Raw genomic sequence first — 14,690 nt, forward strand, 5'->3', positions numbered from 1 at the left:
GTTGGGTTTGAACAATAAAATGCTTCAACCAATATGAATATGAAGACTTCTTGATCAATGAAGATCCAACACGGGCGCAGCATTCCTTTATAGATTTGATGTTTATTGCACATGAAGCAACAAGTGAAGTTATGGCTCAGCTCTGGACGAACACAGCCAGCATACACGAAGGATACACTCACACACGAGGTGTTACACTCGGACCTCCTCCTTAAGAACACCCCCATGCCCACAGTTGGGTGATGGTAAACTCCCCACACCTCTCCTTGGGTCAACCTGACCCTTCCTGGCCGAGGAGCCACAAATCAGGTAGTCCCACCAAGGACAACTGGACCGGAGGCACTCAGCTCTTAGATGAGATGTCCCTCAGCCATGGAGTTCCCTGGTCTGACGTTCTCTCAGGAACAGAGAGGAATGTCTGCACTAATCATTAACACAAGATGTTAACTGAGGCGCCTTTGTCTATAATCCCTTGGCTCTAATCAGTCATACAAAGAGCCTACATTTCCTTTTTATGATCTAACGTCAATGTCACCTGTGTGCAATGCATCAACAATCCCCAGCCTACATGGCTGATAGTTCTGGTTAATGTTGTAGGTCACTGGCCAGAGATGAGGGAGCCTAGCAGGTTTTGTTAACCCATTGAAAGCTGGGTACCCTTTGTTAAGCATTAGGCTACACATAATAATAATAATAATATACTATAGCGTGTGCATTAATAAGAGAACTGAAAAGTAACACAAACATTACTTTCTCCAGTAACTAGTTGCTTTCTATATGCAGTAATCAGTAAAGTAACTCCGTTACTTTTGAAAGAGGTAACTAGTAATTGTAACTAGTTACTAATTTTCAGTAGCTTGCCCAACACTGATGCTGAACTATTGACTGACTGGCTGAACGTCTCACAGAAGGTTGGCAGTTTGAATCCCACCTAGAACACTCATGATGTCCTTTCCTCCTCTCCTCTCCTCTCCTCTCCTCTCCTCTCCTCTCCTCTCCTCTCCTCTCCTCTCCTCTCCTCTCCTCTCCTCTCCTCTCCTCTCCTCTCCTCTCCTCTCCTCTCCTCTCCTCTCCTCTCCTCTAATCTCCTCTCCTCTCCAGCGGTCCAGGAGGGCTGGGTGGTGTCTCTCATCCCAGGGTCATGCCCTGACCATGAAGGACCCTCGTAGCCTAACCTCTATGCTGCCATCTACGAACACCGCCTCTGAATCTATCACAACAAAGAGGTGTGTGTGTGAATTGATATCTGACTAGTGAATCTACTTTTACACTCCGCCCCCTCCTCAGGGTCAGATAGGTCTGTTTATTTATCCAATCATAAGGAGGCCGATTATCTGCCGCCACAGCAACCACTAATCTTCCTGTGATTCTGTGGGGTATGTGTGTGTGTGCGTGTGTGTGTGTGCGTGTGTGTGTGTGCGTGTGTGTGCATGTATGCACGTGTGTGTGTCTGTGTTAATTTTAGCATCTATTTTAGATTTAGTCTTAGACATAGACTTTAGACAAAAATGCTTATTAGTTTTAATCACATTTAAGTCATTTTATCCTTCTTAATTTTAGTCAAGTTTTTGTCGATGGAAACTCTTTTAGTCTAGTTTTAGTCAACGAAAAGTCATTAAATTTGAGTCTATATTAAGTCACATTTTTCCCCTTCTATTCTTCACAGGCCAGAGGGACCCCATGTTGTGTCTATAATAGTCTAGCTTCAATACTTAAGTTGTCCATTAGATGTCCCTCTAGGCCAGCTAATGTCATTGCCCTTGTAGTATATGGGTTGAGCATATACATATCAAGTAATATTATTATAAGCTCATATATTAGCCTACCATGAGAGGCCAGTGACTCTTGGTGTATGTTAGCTAACGCAGCCTTTCTCAAACCTTTTTGTCCCAGGACCCAGTAATCCATGGCCCTCAACCTCTGGGGACCACTTACATAATTTTTCGGGGAAATAAAGACTAATTTTTTCATTCAATGTATTTTATTAAAAACATTTGGTAACGCTTTATAATGCAGCCCCATTTTAATATAACATTAACATTTAAATGTGTATCTCTCTTGTTTGCACCACCTCATGTCTATTTGTCTCTGTCTGTCTGTCTGTCTGTCTGTCTGTCTGTCTGTCTGTCTGTCTGTCTGTCTGTCTGTCTGTCTGTCTGTCTGTCTGTCTGTCTGTCTGTCTGTCTGTCTGCTGTCTGTCTCTGTTGGCTGAGTCTCGGCATTGGAGTCTTTTTCACATACAGCTAAAATGGACCAACAGCATTGAATTGAATACAGTTATTTTAATGGAATATACAGTTCTTTTATTTTGGGGTGTGTCGCGGCCCAGCAGGGATTCCTCTGCGGCCCGGTGCCCGTCCGCGGCCCATAGTTTGAGAAAGGCTGAGCTAACTGATGTCAGATTAGACCTGCTGCTTGTGTACAGATCATTCCATACTTCATGTAAAGGACTGCTAGTCTCCTCTTAATGTACACACGCACACACACACACACACACACACACACACACACACACACACACACACACACTGGCAGCAACTCCACTGGAATGCCACGGCTCAGCAAGCTACATAGGCCTGCAATACAGTAAACCACATGCAGTACATGTGCAGCTGACATCACCAATCAGACACATAGACCAAATTAGGCCTGTATTATGCTAATGTGTGTTTGCCAAAAAAAGCATACCTTTTCCTAGCAATTACACTACCCTGGTTAAACAGCCCTTGAATCTGGAGGTCTTGGAATATGTCTTGAGCTGTATATTAGAGCTAGAAATCCAGAGCTGCGTTGCCTTCAATCTTCCCAAAACACCCGTGTAATCGCGGATCGCTTTCGCGGTTCGAATATGTACTATACTATACTACACTGTATACAATACTACTGTACTGTTTATTACTATCATCACACTGCATGGTGAGGAACTATTACTGTCACTACACAAATATACTGTATTATTGATTTTTTTATTTTTTATAAACCACTGTCCTGATGAAGGTCTAAGCCGAATCGTTATAAGAATAAAGCAGAGAAAAGTGTTTATATTTGAGAAATGTATTTATTGCAATATGTATTGCAATGTAGGAAACAGTATGGAAATGTAAAAAATATAAATATATATGAATAAAAATAAGTACATGATTGGCCTAAAAAGGCTTGGCGGGCGGTCTTTGAAAGGAGGGGTTGGTGTGAGAGAGTACAGGTCCACATCTTCCTCACCATCTGAACAGGCCGCAAAAACAGCTCCTCTTCTTCTTCCTCCTGTAGAGGAACATCTGGCCCAGCTCTTCATACTCCTTGGGCAGGGGCCCGTTCTCATTGTAGAGGTCCCAGTTCTTCCAGTACTGAGGGTCCTGTCAACACAAACACATGCTGAGTGGAGACTGACAGAGTCCTGCTGTAGCACTGCTCTGTTCTCTCCTCTGACGGCAGCTAAAGGTGCTGCACATGGCCCCAACCAACCCCCAACCAACTCCCAACCAACCCCAACCAACTCCCAACCAACCCCAACTAACCACAACCAACTCCCAACAAACCCCAACCAACTCCCAACCAACCCCCAACTAACCACAACCAACTCACAACCAACCCCAACCAACTCCCAACCAACCCCAACCAACTCCAACCAACTCCAACCAACTCCATCCAACCCCAACCAACGCCAACCAACCCTAACCAACTCCCAACACCCAGCATTCTAAAGTTGGCAGTTGTTGTTAGAATGTAAGAAGTTTAAAATTCAGATGTGCACTGCTCCAATCCATTCAACCAATGGCAACAGTCACCAAACATGGCACCTCAATCCAGTGTTGGTGTTGGTTGGGTTGGCTGGTTGGCGTTATTTGGGGCAGTGTGCAGGCACCGTGAGACTGGACATCATTCACCAGCATTTTACTAATCACACACACTACGTTATGGTACCAATTAGAAGTTTAGACATTTAAAAAGGGGACAGTGCACAACATTGATAACCTCCAGGTAAATGTGCCAGATTTAGTCATAAAAAGAGCAGACTGGCTCAGTCACTCTAAATCCATAGTATCATGATGACTGATTCAGCTCAATAGTCCCTATTGATGACGAAGCAGCTTACCTTTACGACTGGAGAGCGGAGTTTCTCCAGGTGGTGCCTCCTGTGTGTCTCCACTTGTATCTCCAGCCTGGTCTGGGGCCGGTCTGAGTTACGGCTGCAGCTGGTCTCTCTCTTGAGAGGGAGGTTGACACTGTATGGGGTGGAGTCTCCCTTCTTGGTGCCCTTAGCGAAGCTCACAGAGGGCTTCAGGTGGGCCGTTAGCTCTGAAGCCACGATGCTGCAGAAGATAACAGCTATCTGTGGAGTCTCCAGCAGGCTGGCTCTGCACAGCAGCATCCTGGGGAAGTGCTGGAGGACTTTGTCTTTGACGGAGCTGGCCACAGCTTGGCCAAGCTTGGCCTCCCTCTCTGGATCAGTGAGGCGCTGCAGGGTGTTTAAGAAGACACGGTTGTGTCTGTATCTCTCTGTCTCCCTCTGCAGCAGGAGATAGATGTGCTCCACCATCATCTCATTGAAGTCCCACTCTGCCCAGGACGGACGCTTGAACACAGCAGTCAGAACCTGGAGAGGGAGGGGTCCAGATTCTTTATACTTCCTTGTACACTTTAACTCCAATGAAAATATATTGAAATTAAAAAGACCCATACCAACCTTTGTGATGGTTGACACCTGGACTAGAGGCTTCACCTTCTGACCCTTGTCAAGGGCCACGATAGGCTCCTCCTTCCTTCTGCTGTTCAGGGGTGTGGTCTCCAGGGATTGGGTCCCTGGTGTGGTAGGCGGGACCTCTGGACAATCTCCTGCCCATGATTGGGCTGGAGGTAGGAGGGGTCCAAAGTCATAAGCAGCTTTGCTGCCTGATTGTGGGTGAGAACTGACTCCAGTGTCACCCTGCCCTAGAGCCTGTTGATGAACAGCAGTACAGTCTTAGACAATAATTGGATAATTTATTGACTAAATTAATAGAAAACAGTTGATCTTATATTACCTTCGCTGAAGGCTTCACCACACCGAGGTCGGCCTGGAGGAGGTGAGTGATGTCCACAAAGAACTGGGCCTTGGGAAACTGCCTGTTAAAGGCAGCAAGGCTGCAGTCCAGGGCTAGAGGGTTCTTCATCAGAGACTCTGAGGGTACCTTTCCCTCCTCTTCATCATCAGGGTTAGAGTAGTTGGGGTCCACCCACGCATCTCTGTTGGATGGGCGTGGCCTCAGCACCTAAATTAGATTAGACATTATTGTTCACAATATAGAAATGTGTTTCTGGTACGCCACATAAAGCAGTCATACAAAACACACACATTCAGTCACGTCTCAATCACAATAAATAAAAACAGTACCTTGCGTCTGTATGAAATGATGTCCTGGTCAGTGGTTTTAGGGAAGGCCCGCTGGAATGTTGCCATGTGGCGGACCCAAGCTCCATACTGCTGGAAGAGTCTCTTCCTCAGAGTCTCTGGCAGAAGCTGAGAGAACAGCTCCTCATCCATGGCGTCCTCCACAGCCTTGCCTGTCTCTCCACAAGGAGGACAGGTAACGCCAGCAGGGCCCGCCTCACAAAGGGACCGGTAGATCCTCAGAACTCCCTCGATGACGCCATTAGGGATGAAGGTTAGAGCTTCAGGGTCTTTCATGGCCACCAGCCTTTTGATCTTGATGACGGTGCCGAATTTCTTCACCATGGCAGACTGGAGCTGGAGCACGGCACGCCTGGTGTTGCAGAGGGGCGCAGGTAACCTCCGGTCCACGGAGACACCAGGGACTCTCTCCAGTGTGGCCAGGGTGACGGCACTCATCTCCAGGGTCATGGCCAGCAACGCCTGTTGGGTCAGCTGTTTCACACAGCGGCCATTCAGAGGGTGTAGCCGTAGCAGGAACTTGACCAAGAAGTCCTCCACCAGCTCTCTGCTGATCACCAGCTTTGGAGGAAGAGGATGGGCAGCAGCTGCTCTCTCACTAACTAGTCTCTCCTCCTGGTCGGCCGATAGCTGGTCTGGGACCAGTTGAGCGATGCTCAGAGCCACCAGATGAACCAGGTAGTGAGAGAAGATGTTGGAGCTGGTAACCAGAGCCCTGGCCAGCACAGGTCTGGGGGCGAGCACCTGCTCCAGTCTCTCCAGGACAGCCTTGGCCACCTGGTAGACAGCAGAGGACTGCAGGAGAGTGTTGGCCAGCTGCTTCTCCTCGGTGATCTGGACCCAGGGGAAGGACCACAGGAGGTCCTGGGTGTCCGGGAGGAGAGAGACGGTTTTCAGACAGACTCCGTTCCGGAAGGCCTCGTGGTTCACCTGCAGAAGCACCTGGGAGATATATATACATTTTTTGTTACCAACTTTTTTCCCCAAACAATACATGGAAACACATTTTTACAAAGCTCAAAGGTGTTTCACCTGGGAGATGATGTGCTTGATGCTCTGGCTGTGAACCACGATGGGCCTGGGGGTCCTCCTGGTCTGGGTCTGGGCTCTCTGCTCCCTGGAGGCCATGTCAGACAGGGCTCTCTGCAGGGTGGCGTGAGTGACGTTCCTGCTCAGGTCCACCTGCTTCTCTGGGAGCTTCTCTGCGTTGCCACTCATCAGAGACGAGGGCGCCGGTCGCTCATGGCAAGGAGACGCCATCTTGGTCACCAGGCGATGCCCCGCCATGTGTGTCTTCAGGTGGAAGAGAGGAGAAGACATGAGCTCACAATCCTACAACAGACCTGTAGACCATGGTGATGGGTAGCATGGCGTTCCGGGGATGGACAGGAGAGCGTGACTCTTACCTGGATGGAGGAAGGGGAGGACTTGCATGGCTGAAGCTCTCTGAGAACTCCCTGCTCAATCTCCCTGAGCCTGAGGCAGGCCCTCACCTTCCAGACCTGAGTGGACAAGAGCAGGATGGTTTCAGCAGGAGCACCTTGCCTGACATCTCTGAACATTAGAACAGGGAAAGAGAATCTGTTCCTCACCAGTTCAATCAAGATGAGGTGGTTCCCCTCAGCCATTTCCTGAAACCTACAAATGAAACATCGAACATATTGTTAGCCCATCTGTAAAGTGTACACAGTATGTATGTGTGTGTACAGGTATGTGTGAGTGTGTGAGTGTGTGTGTCCTTTTGGATGTAGAAGTGTGTGACAACCACAAAACATCGTGCAGTCACTGGGTATGTCATTATGACCTCTGGTCAAGTGTACCAGTGTAGCTCCACCCACCTGTTCAGGAGGGCTGTCCTGGCGTTGGAGAGGATCCAGGCCCTCATGTGGTGCAGGGTGATGTCAGAGGGGATCCCTCCCTGCTCCTGAAGACTCAGGAACTCAACGATGAGCTGGCGCTGTGGAGACAGACCAATCAAAAGCTTGGGAACCTCTGTGAAGAGAGCTGGACGCCCAACTAATTTGATTAACTGCTATATTTGAAGACAGTTAAATGGTTTGGGAGTGATCTGAGAGTTGAGCCTACCTGCTCATCAAGGTAGGACTGCACCCAGGGGTGAGTTTGGATGGATGTGGAGTCCATGAGAACACAGAAAGAACCTGGAGAACTTTTATCCCACAGCCAGGATAAAAGTGACGTTACTAGGATACAGCTGAGCTGTGCAAACAAAGTAACTACTACTGTATGTCAGCCACAGATATCTGATCCTATTTCATCATTGATGACCTTTTATCCTGTTAGATTTACTCTATACAATTATATATAAATATAATAAAAAACATACCTTGGAAGGATCTGTGATGGAGAATATTGATATGAAATCAATAATGGTGTGCAAGAATATAACAAGGGAACAAGAGCTCTAGAAACCGTGGTTAGTACGCAGGTGTATATCGCTGGTGTGTATTGCAGGTGAATGATGAGAAATGTTCATTTGACCATAGACCATAGCTGATTCACTAAATTAAAAAAAAAACATTCTGCGTTGTACATTATGACATCACAATGGGATGTTGGTTGCTAAGAAATTAGTTTGAGTGACGGGGTCATGCTATTTGTTTTCAAATTCATGTTTACATTTGGTAACTGTGAAGGAAACTAGCCAGTGATTCTTTATATGAGGCATAAAACAAGACTGTGACATTAGTTGTACTAAGAGATGAAAAATGTGAACAACCAAAGCTAGTATTTATACTTTATTTATCGATACCAAAATGTTACACTGCAAACATTTACAAAATATGAAGGGGTAACAAGTACTACCTAAAACCCAATTTATACAACCTGAATAGAGCTCCTGAGTATGATTACTTACACATAGATAACTAAAAATTTTTGATGATTGGTCCACCATCAAGTATTGTGCACTAGAATTTCTCATTTACAATAATAATACGTGTTTAATAATTGACTGAAATTGCTACATATGACCGTGACACTGCCACAAATCTACCCTCGGACAGAGAGAGAGAGAGAGAGGTTGTTGAACATCCTTAGCTCTAACGTAAGGGTTAACCAGTAATAGCGCTGCCCCAGCAATAAACATACACTGTTTAGTATAATTGTCCTCTAATTGACTCCTCTTGAGTATGCATAGATAAACAAATAGATTCAGGCATAATTATTTAAACAGAACGTGATAATAATGAAATATACACACAACCAGAGAAAACAGAACAGCTGATGGAGACTCAGGGCTTTTATGCCTGATGGCAGCCCTGACCTTTCACCTGGAAGGAAAGGACTAGGAGGAGGGGCCAGAGTGCAAGAGATGCCAATCAACATCATGCTTCACGTTGTTTACTTTGGATCTACGATATGTATTTCTTGCTTTTGATCACAATTGCGTTTCTGACTATAGCGCGAGTCTTTTATTGCCATTCTAATACTAACATGATTTTAAGCTGAAAATGCAAATCTTTGCCACTGTGGAACTTTGATCTGGAGAACAAACTACAAACAGACTCCTGATTACAATATAGGAAACTGTATGGAAGTTATCTCGCCTTATGAATCTTGTAGGTGCTAAAACTATAACCATACGTTTTACAATTATTTACCTGACCTGTATCAGTTTTGATCAATGGGTACTGTGCACCATGGGTAGTTTAAGTAGGCAATTGGTGGATTTAAGACAAGACCAAAACATAGAAAATGATGATCAGTGAAAATATTGGCATTAATGTCATCAAGTTCAAGAGATATAAATCAATATCCCCGTCACCATTTAACCACAAAACTGCTGGTGTTTCCATAATGACTTACACAAATTGAACAGTATTGCAAGGAAGGCTTTAATCCAATGTCTCGGAGATCCAGGAGTGATGTTGCCTCTGCCCTTGAAGAGCAGGAGGAGGAGCAGAGGAGAATCTCTGCCTAGTTCAGGATTCTCTGTTCCTCACTGAACACAATTTCTTAACCCTTTTCACCCACACTGTTTTGAATGTACAAGTGTGTGTGTGTGTGTGTGTGTGTGTGTGTGCGCGTGTGTGTGTAGATGTATGTGTGTAATGTCTTTACTGTATGTGTGTGTGTACAGTACAATGCATGTGTGTGTGTGTGTGTACAATGTGTGTGTGTGTGTGTGTGTGTATGTGTGTGCGTGCATGTGTGTGCGTGTGTGTGCGTGTGTGTGCATGTGTGTGTGTGTGCATGTATCTGCGTGCATGTGTGTGTGTGTATGATGGAGAAAGAAACTGAAATTCACAAAGGTAATAGAAATGTGGATTGATTTTGACCCTCAGGAATTGTTGACTTTTCTTTGATCTGATCACTTGCTGTTGCCGCAGGAACTGCGTTGTTTGGTCATGGTTGTTAGCATCTGGCTGATGTAGGAGGTCAGCAGGTCGTCCATCTTGTAGCCCTGGCAAAAGAGAGAAGAAACACACATTAACCTTTCCTTTTTCTCTGATTTCATATTCATTACATTTATATTACATTATAGTCATTTAGCTGACGCTTTTATCAAAAGTGACAGTTACAATAATTACATTTAACGTAGGAAAAGCCAATGTACTACTACTTGCCAGAACTCACAAGTGCATCTTCTTTCTAAAACAAGTGACTAAGAGCATAATCTAGTGCTGAAGGCAATCTAAAATACAATAGGTTCTTAAGAGGGAGGATCGTGGTAGTACTCCTTGAAGAGATTGAAGCGAGTTTTGAGCCTGCGGCGAAAGATGGGCAGCGACTCTGCTGTCCTGACATCAGTGGGCAGGCAGTTCATTCCACCACTGTGGGGCCAGGAAGTGTTGATCGATCGCAAGGGATGGATGCGAGCCGCTAAGGGAGCCAGTGTAGGGAACGCAGAAGGGAAGTTGTGTGGGAGAACATGGGGTGGTTGAACACCAGGCGAGCAGCAACTTTCTGGACAAGTTCCAGGGGTTTAATGGCTGACGCCGGGGCCCCAGCAAGGAGGGAGTTTCAGCAGTCCAGGCCAGAGATGACAAGAGCCTGGATGAGCACCTGCGCCGTTTCATCAGTGAGGAAAGGGCAAATCCTCCTGATGTTGTAGAGCATGAATCTGCAGGAGCGTGTGACGGATGTGCTATGTGCGGAGAACGACAGTTGGTTGTCCAGGGTCACACCCAGATTCCTCACAGTCTGAGTCGGCGTCACCACTGTGTCTTCAATGGTGATGGCCAGGTCCCGGTGCGGGCAGCCCTTCCCCGGGAGGAACAGCAGCTCAGTCTTGTCCAGACTGAGCTTGAGGTGATGTGTCGCCGTCCACTCCGAGATGTCAGCCAAGCACCCAGCTATGCCGGTTAATGACAGAGCCCAGAGATGTACAGGTAGTGTAGAGGGGAAAAAGGAGAGGACCCAGGACAGACCCTTGTGGAACCCCCGCAGTAGTCGTAACCATATTTAAGTTCACAAATTCACATTTCTAAGCACCTTCCACATAAGGAAAAATTAGTTGTGAAATTCAGGACAGATTTAAATTAAAAACAGAACAATAGCCGACTGTAGGGCCAGGACCCTGTGTCCTCGGTCCAGATGAGCTGTGTAGGGTAACGTGGATGGTCAGTGTGCAGCTGCTCACCAGAGAGGTCTCACAAAGCAGCTTGCTGCCCCTGACCAGGTTGCCGATGGTGATGTGGAAGTAGGTGTTGCCGCTGCTCCAGTTGGAGATCTTAGTGAAGGAGTGTGTCATCAAGATGTCCTGGAGAGTGGACAGAAAGGCATGAGAATGGGAATGAATGCAAGGATACTGAGGCTTCCTTATACAACTACACACACACACACAAACACACACACACACACACGCAACCACAAATAGACACTCACACCAACAGACACCCACCTTAGTCTTGGGGTCTATCAGGCTGACTCCATGCTTGTTGATTGCCATCAAAAGAATCTCGGGGAAATTGGGGTCTGTGGTTTGCTGTTGAGAAGGAGGACTATGAGAAAGGCCCAAGCTCACACTGTCGCTACCATATTGTTTCAAAAGACAACATCCGAAGATGCGTAGGTAGCACTCACAAGCTTTAAGAAAAGACAGAACGGGGACAGTGCTTCAGTTTCATCAGTGTGTTCGTCCATCCAGAGCGTTTCCCCCCATCGGTCCTCATCAGAGCGTGGGTCCAAACGTCAGCAGCATAGTTTGGGTGGCCAAACAAGCTGGTGAAACTGAGGCCCTGGCCCTGTTCCGTTGGTGTTGGTGAGTGCTACTGGACCTATGCATCTTCACATGTTGTCTTTTCATAGTATGTTTTTTTGGTTTAGCACCACAGTAAGAGTCTATGTTTTGGGAACGCACATCCAACTCCACTGCAATGTAGCTATTGTTTGTTTTTTTACTTCAACTTATTTGTTCCATCTCATCCACTTAGGTGACAATTATCTAAATGCGGCATTAATAACACATCTGTAACAAAGCTATATGAATGTATTGATACTATTTTATTCATAGTGTGTACACTGTATTGAGACACATGTATCATCAATTAACCCAAATCAGTCCAAATCAGATCTCACCTTGACCTCAAAAAAGGCTGAGCCAAACGTCGGCCATTTGAAGATAATTTTCAGGAACGAAAGTTTGGCCTCCTCTCGGGTCTTCCCTGAGTGTTTGTTGAATAACGACACTATGGACTGTGGTGATGAAAAAGTACAAGTTTAAAACAAATTGTTTATGGAGATGGCAGGGATAGGCATGTGGGTATGTATTGGATTGATAGTTATCTCATTTCATTTAACAAATTTAACCAAACAAGACCCTTGAGGTGTGTAATGGTGGCCTAGCAACATGTCCCTGAACAAAAACAATTAAACAAATATGACAAACACTTTAATCGAACGACTATCAATCAATCAATCAAAGCTTTATTTGTACTGTTTATTTGACTAGAACATCACATCTATCCCATGTATCCCAATCCGCCATCTTGTCTGTCCAAAAGACAGCGTGCCAGGCGTCTGCCGTTCTGACTCACCCTCTTCCACTCCTCCGGGGACAGGTGTCGGACCTGGTCCTGAGGGACGAGCTCCTTCAGCATCCTGGAAATGTTGGGGAACTGGGATTTGTCCTCCTCAAACTTAACCCTGTAGATCAGAGCTGCCAGCTGGAACACCTCCTCGTGAGAACATCGGTGGTAACCACGGAGATACTTGGGCAGCTCCTGGCGGAGGGGGAGACAGAATATTGAATTGTTTATTCATTCATTCCTTTATTCTAGTTGTGAAAAACAACACTTATTAAGACAGCCGAGGAGTGAGTGAGGGTGAGTACAGTATGTTGGGTATATGTACCTCACTCAGATATGCTTATTTACAATAAGCATAGATAAATAAACAAACAAACACACACACAAACACGCGCACACACACACACACACACACAGACACACACACAGACACACACACACACACACACACACACACACACACACACACACACAGTATGCACACAAATGCATAGACACAGTCTCTTGAACAGAAATGGCTCACTTGGTAGTAGTGGAAGATGGAGTCAGCCATGGGGTCCTTCCCAGGCACGGTGTTGGTCCACAGCTTCTTCATGAAGAACACCTGATAGGTCAGCGAAGGCACCAAACCTGTACACAGAGGATACACACAACACAATAAAGATGACACAAGTGCATTTCAATGCATACTCTTGCTCCCAAAATCAAGCACTATGATATTCTAGATAGCTCAACTACTGAAAACCAAGGCCCTACAAAAATCTTCAACAAGAATCCTCACCATCCTTGGCATGTCTGGCTTTTTTGATCCAGTCGGTCAGATGCCTCACGAAGTCAAAGAAGAAGTCGCCGTCAGGCACGCTGATGACCTGGGAACACAAGTGGTAAAGAGCTGGTCACGAACGAGATGCATCACGATGGAGCCCGTCCTGATTGGACATCATTCAGCTGCTCTACCTGCGCCACAACGCAACCCCGCATGCGGCGTCTACATCTAAGAACTACCAAAGAAGAAGAGGAAATCAGGACGGTGCTCTGCCCTCACGCTCGGCGCTGTGTGGTGGGCGTGGCTCCTCCTCGCTACCTCCTCCTCGCTACCTCCTCCACACTACCTCCTCTACGCTACCTCCTCCACACTACCTCCTCCACGCTACCTCCTCCACACTACCTCCTCTACGCTACCTCCTCCACACTACCTCCTCCACGCTACCTCCACCACACTACCTCCTCCTCGCTACCTCCTCCACACTACCTCCTCCACATTACATCCTCTACGCTACCTCCTCCACACTACCTCCTCCACCCTACCTCCTCTACACTTGCTCCTCCACGCTACCTCCTCCAGACTACCTCCTCCACGCTACCTCCTCCACGCTACCTCCTCCACACTACCTCCTCCTCGCTACCTCCTCCACCCTACCTCCTCCACACTACCTCCACCACACTACCTCCTCCACACTACCTCCACCACACTACCTCCTCCACACTTCCTCCTCCACACTACCTCCTCTACGCTACCTCCTCCACACTACCTCCTCCACGCTACCTCCTCCACACTACCTCCTCCACTCTACCTTCTCCACACTACCTCCTCCACGCTACCTCCTCCACGCTACCTCCTCCACACTACCTCCTCCACACTACCTCCTCCTCCACACTACCTCCTCCACACTACCTCCTCCACCCTACCTCCTCTACACTTGCTCCTCCATGCTACCTCCTCCACACTACCTCCTCCACGCTACCTCCTCCTTGCTACCTCCTCCACACTACCTCCTCCACCCTACCTCCTCCTCGCTACCTCCTCCATGCTACCTCCTCCACGCTACCTCCACCACGCTACCTCCTCCACACTACCTCCTCCACACTTCCTCCTCCACACTACCTCCTCCACCCTACCTCCTCCACACTACCTCCTCCACCCTACCTCCTCCACACTACCTCCTCCACACTACCTCCTCCACGTTACCTTGTCAGTGATCTTGACAAACAGGCTGAAGCCCTCGTGGGACTTCAGGAGGAGTCGGCCAGAGATGTTGAGACAGAAGTCTTTGGCCTTGGTGCTCGACTCCACTTCAAACGCCTGAGGACACCATATGATACGTTTTAAATACAACACAATACAGCACAATCCGGCTCAGTCAGTTCTGTGAGGAATGATGTCATGACTGCTCAGGTGGACCGCTCCCACCTCGTCGGTGTCGTCCGGGAAGTAGACTTTGTGAAATATCTGCGTGGTCTTGTGCTGGATGGCCTCCACCTCCACCAGGTGAGGAGGATACTTCCTCGATCCATTTCTGGTATACACGCAG

The 14,690-nt window shown here is 47.1% G+C and overlaps 1 protein-coding gene across 1 annotated transcript in view; it reads right to left on the reverse strand.

Annotated features, from left to right (window-relative positions):
* Window positions 1-9,683: 9,683 nt before the first annotated feature.
* The window catches only part of LOC311310965 (unconventional myosin-VIIa-like), a gene marked incomplete at its 5' end in the record, with an annotated part of 40,131 nt that continues 35,124 nt past the window's right edge, over window positions 9,684-14,690 (reverse strand). Inside the window, 9 exons of the mRNA XM_084440567.1 lie at window positions 9,684-9,812; window positions 10,992-11,111; window positions 11,253-11,336; window positions 11,930-12,046; window positions 12,388-12,573; window positions 12,902-13,008; window positions 13,160-13,247; window positions 14,348-14,461; window positions 14,570-14,675. Of these exons, the coding sequence (XP_084296693.1) occupies window positions 9,720-9,812; window positions 10,992-11,111; window positions 11,253-11,336; window positions 11,930-12,046; window positions 12,388-12,573; window positions 12,902-13,008; window positions 13,160-13,247; window positions 14,348-14,461; window positions 14,570-14,675 (1,015 nt within the window). The 3' untranslated portion in view covers window positions 9,684-9,719. The remainder of the gene's footprint in view (window positions 9,813-10,991; window positions 11,112-11,252; window positions 11,337-11,929; window positions 12,047-12,387; window positions 12,574-12,901; window positions 13,009-13,159; window positions 13,248-14,347; window positions 14,462-14,569; window positions 14,676-14,690) is intronic.

This window comes from Borostomias antarcticus (assembly GCF_949987555.1).
Source record: "Borostomias antarcticus genome assembly, chromosome: 1".
NCBI classification, from domain to species: Eukaryota; Metazoa; Chordata; class Actinopteri; order Stomiiformes; family Stomiidae; genus Borostomias; species Borostomias antarcticus.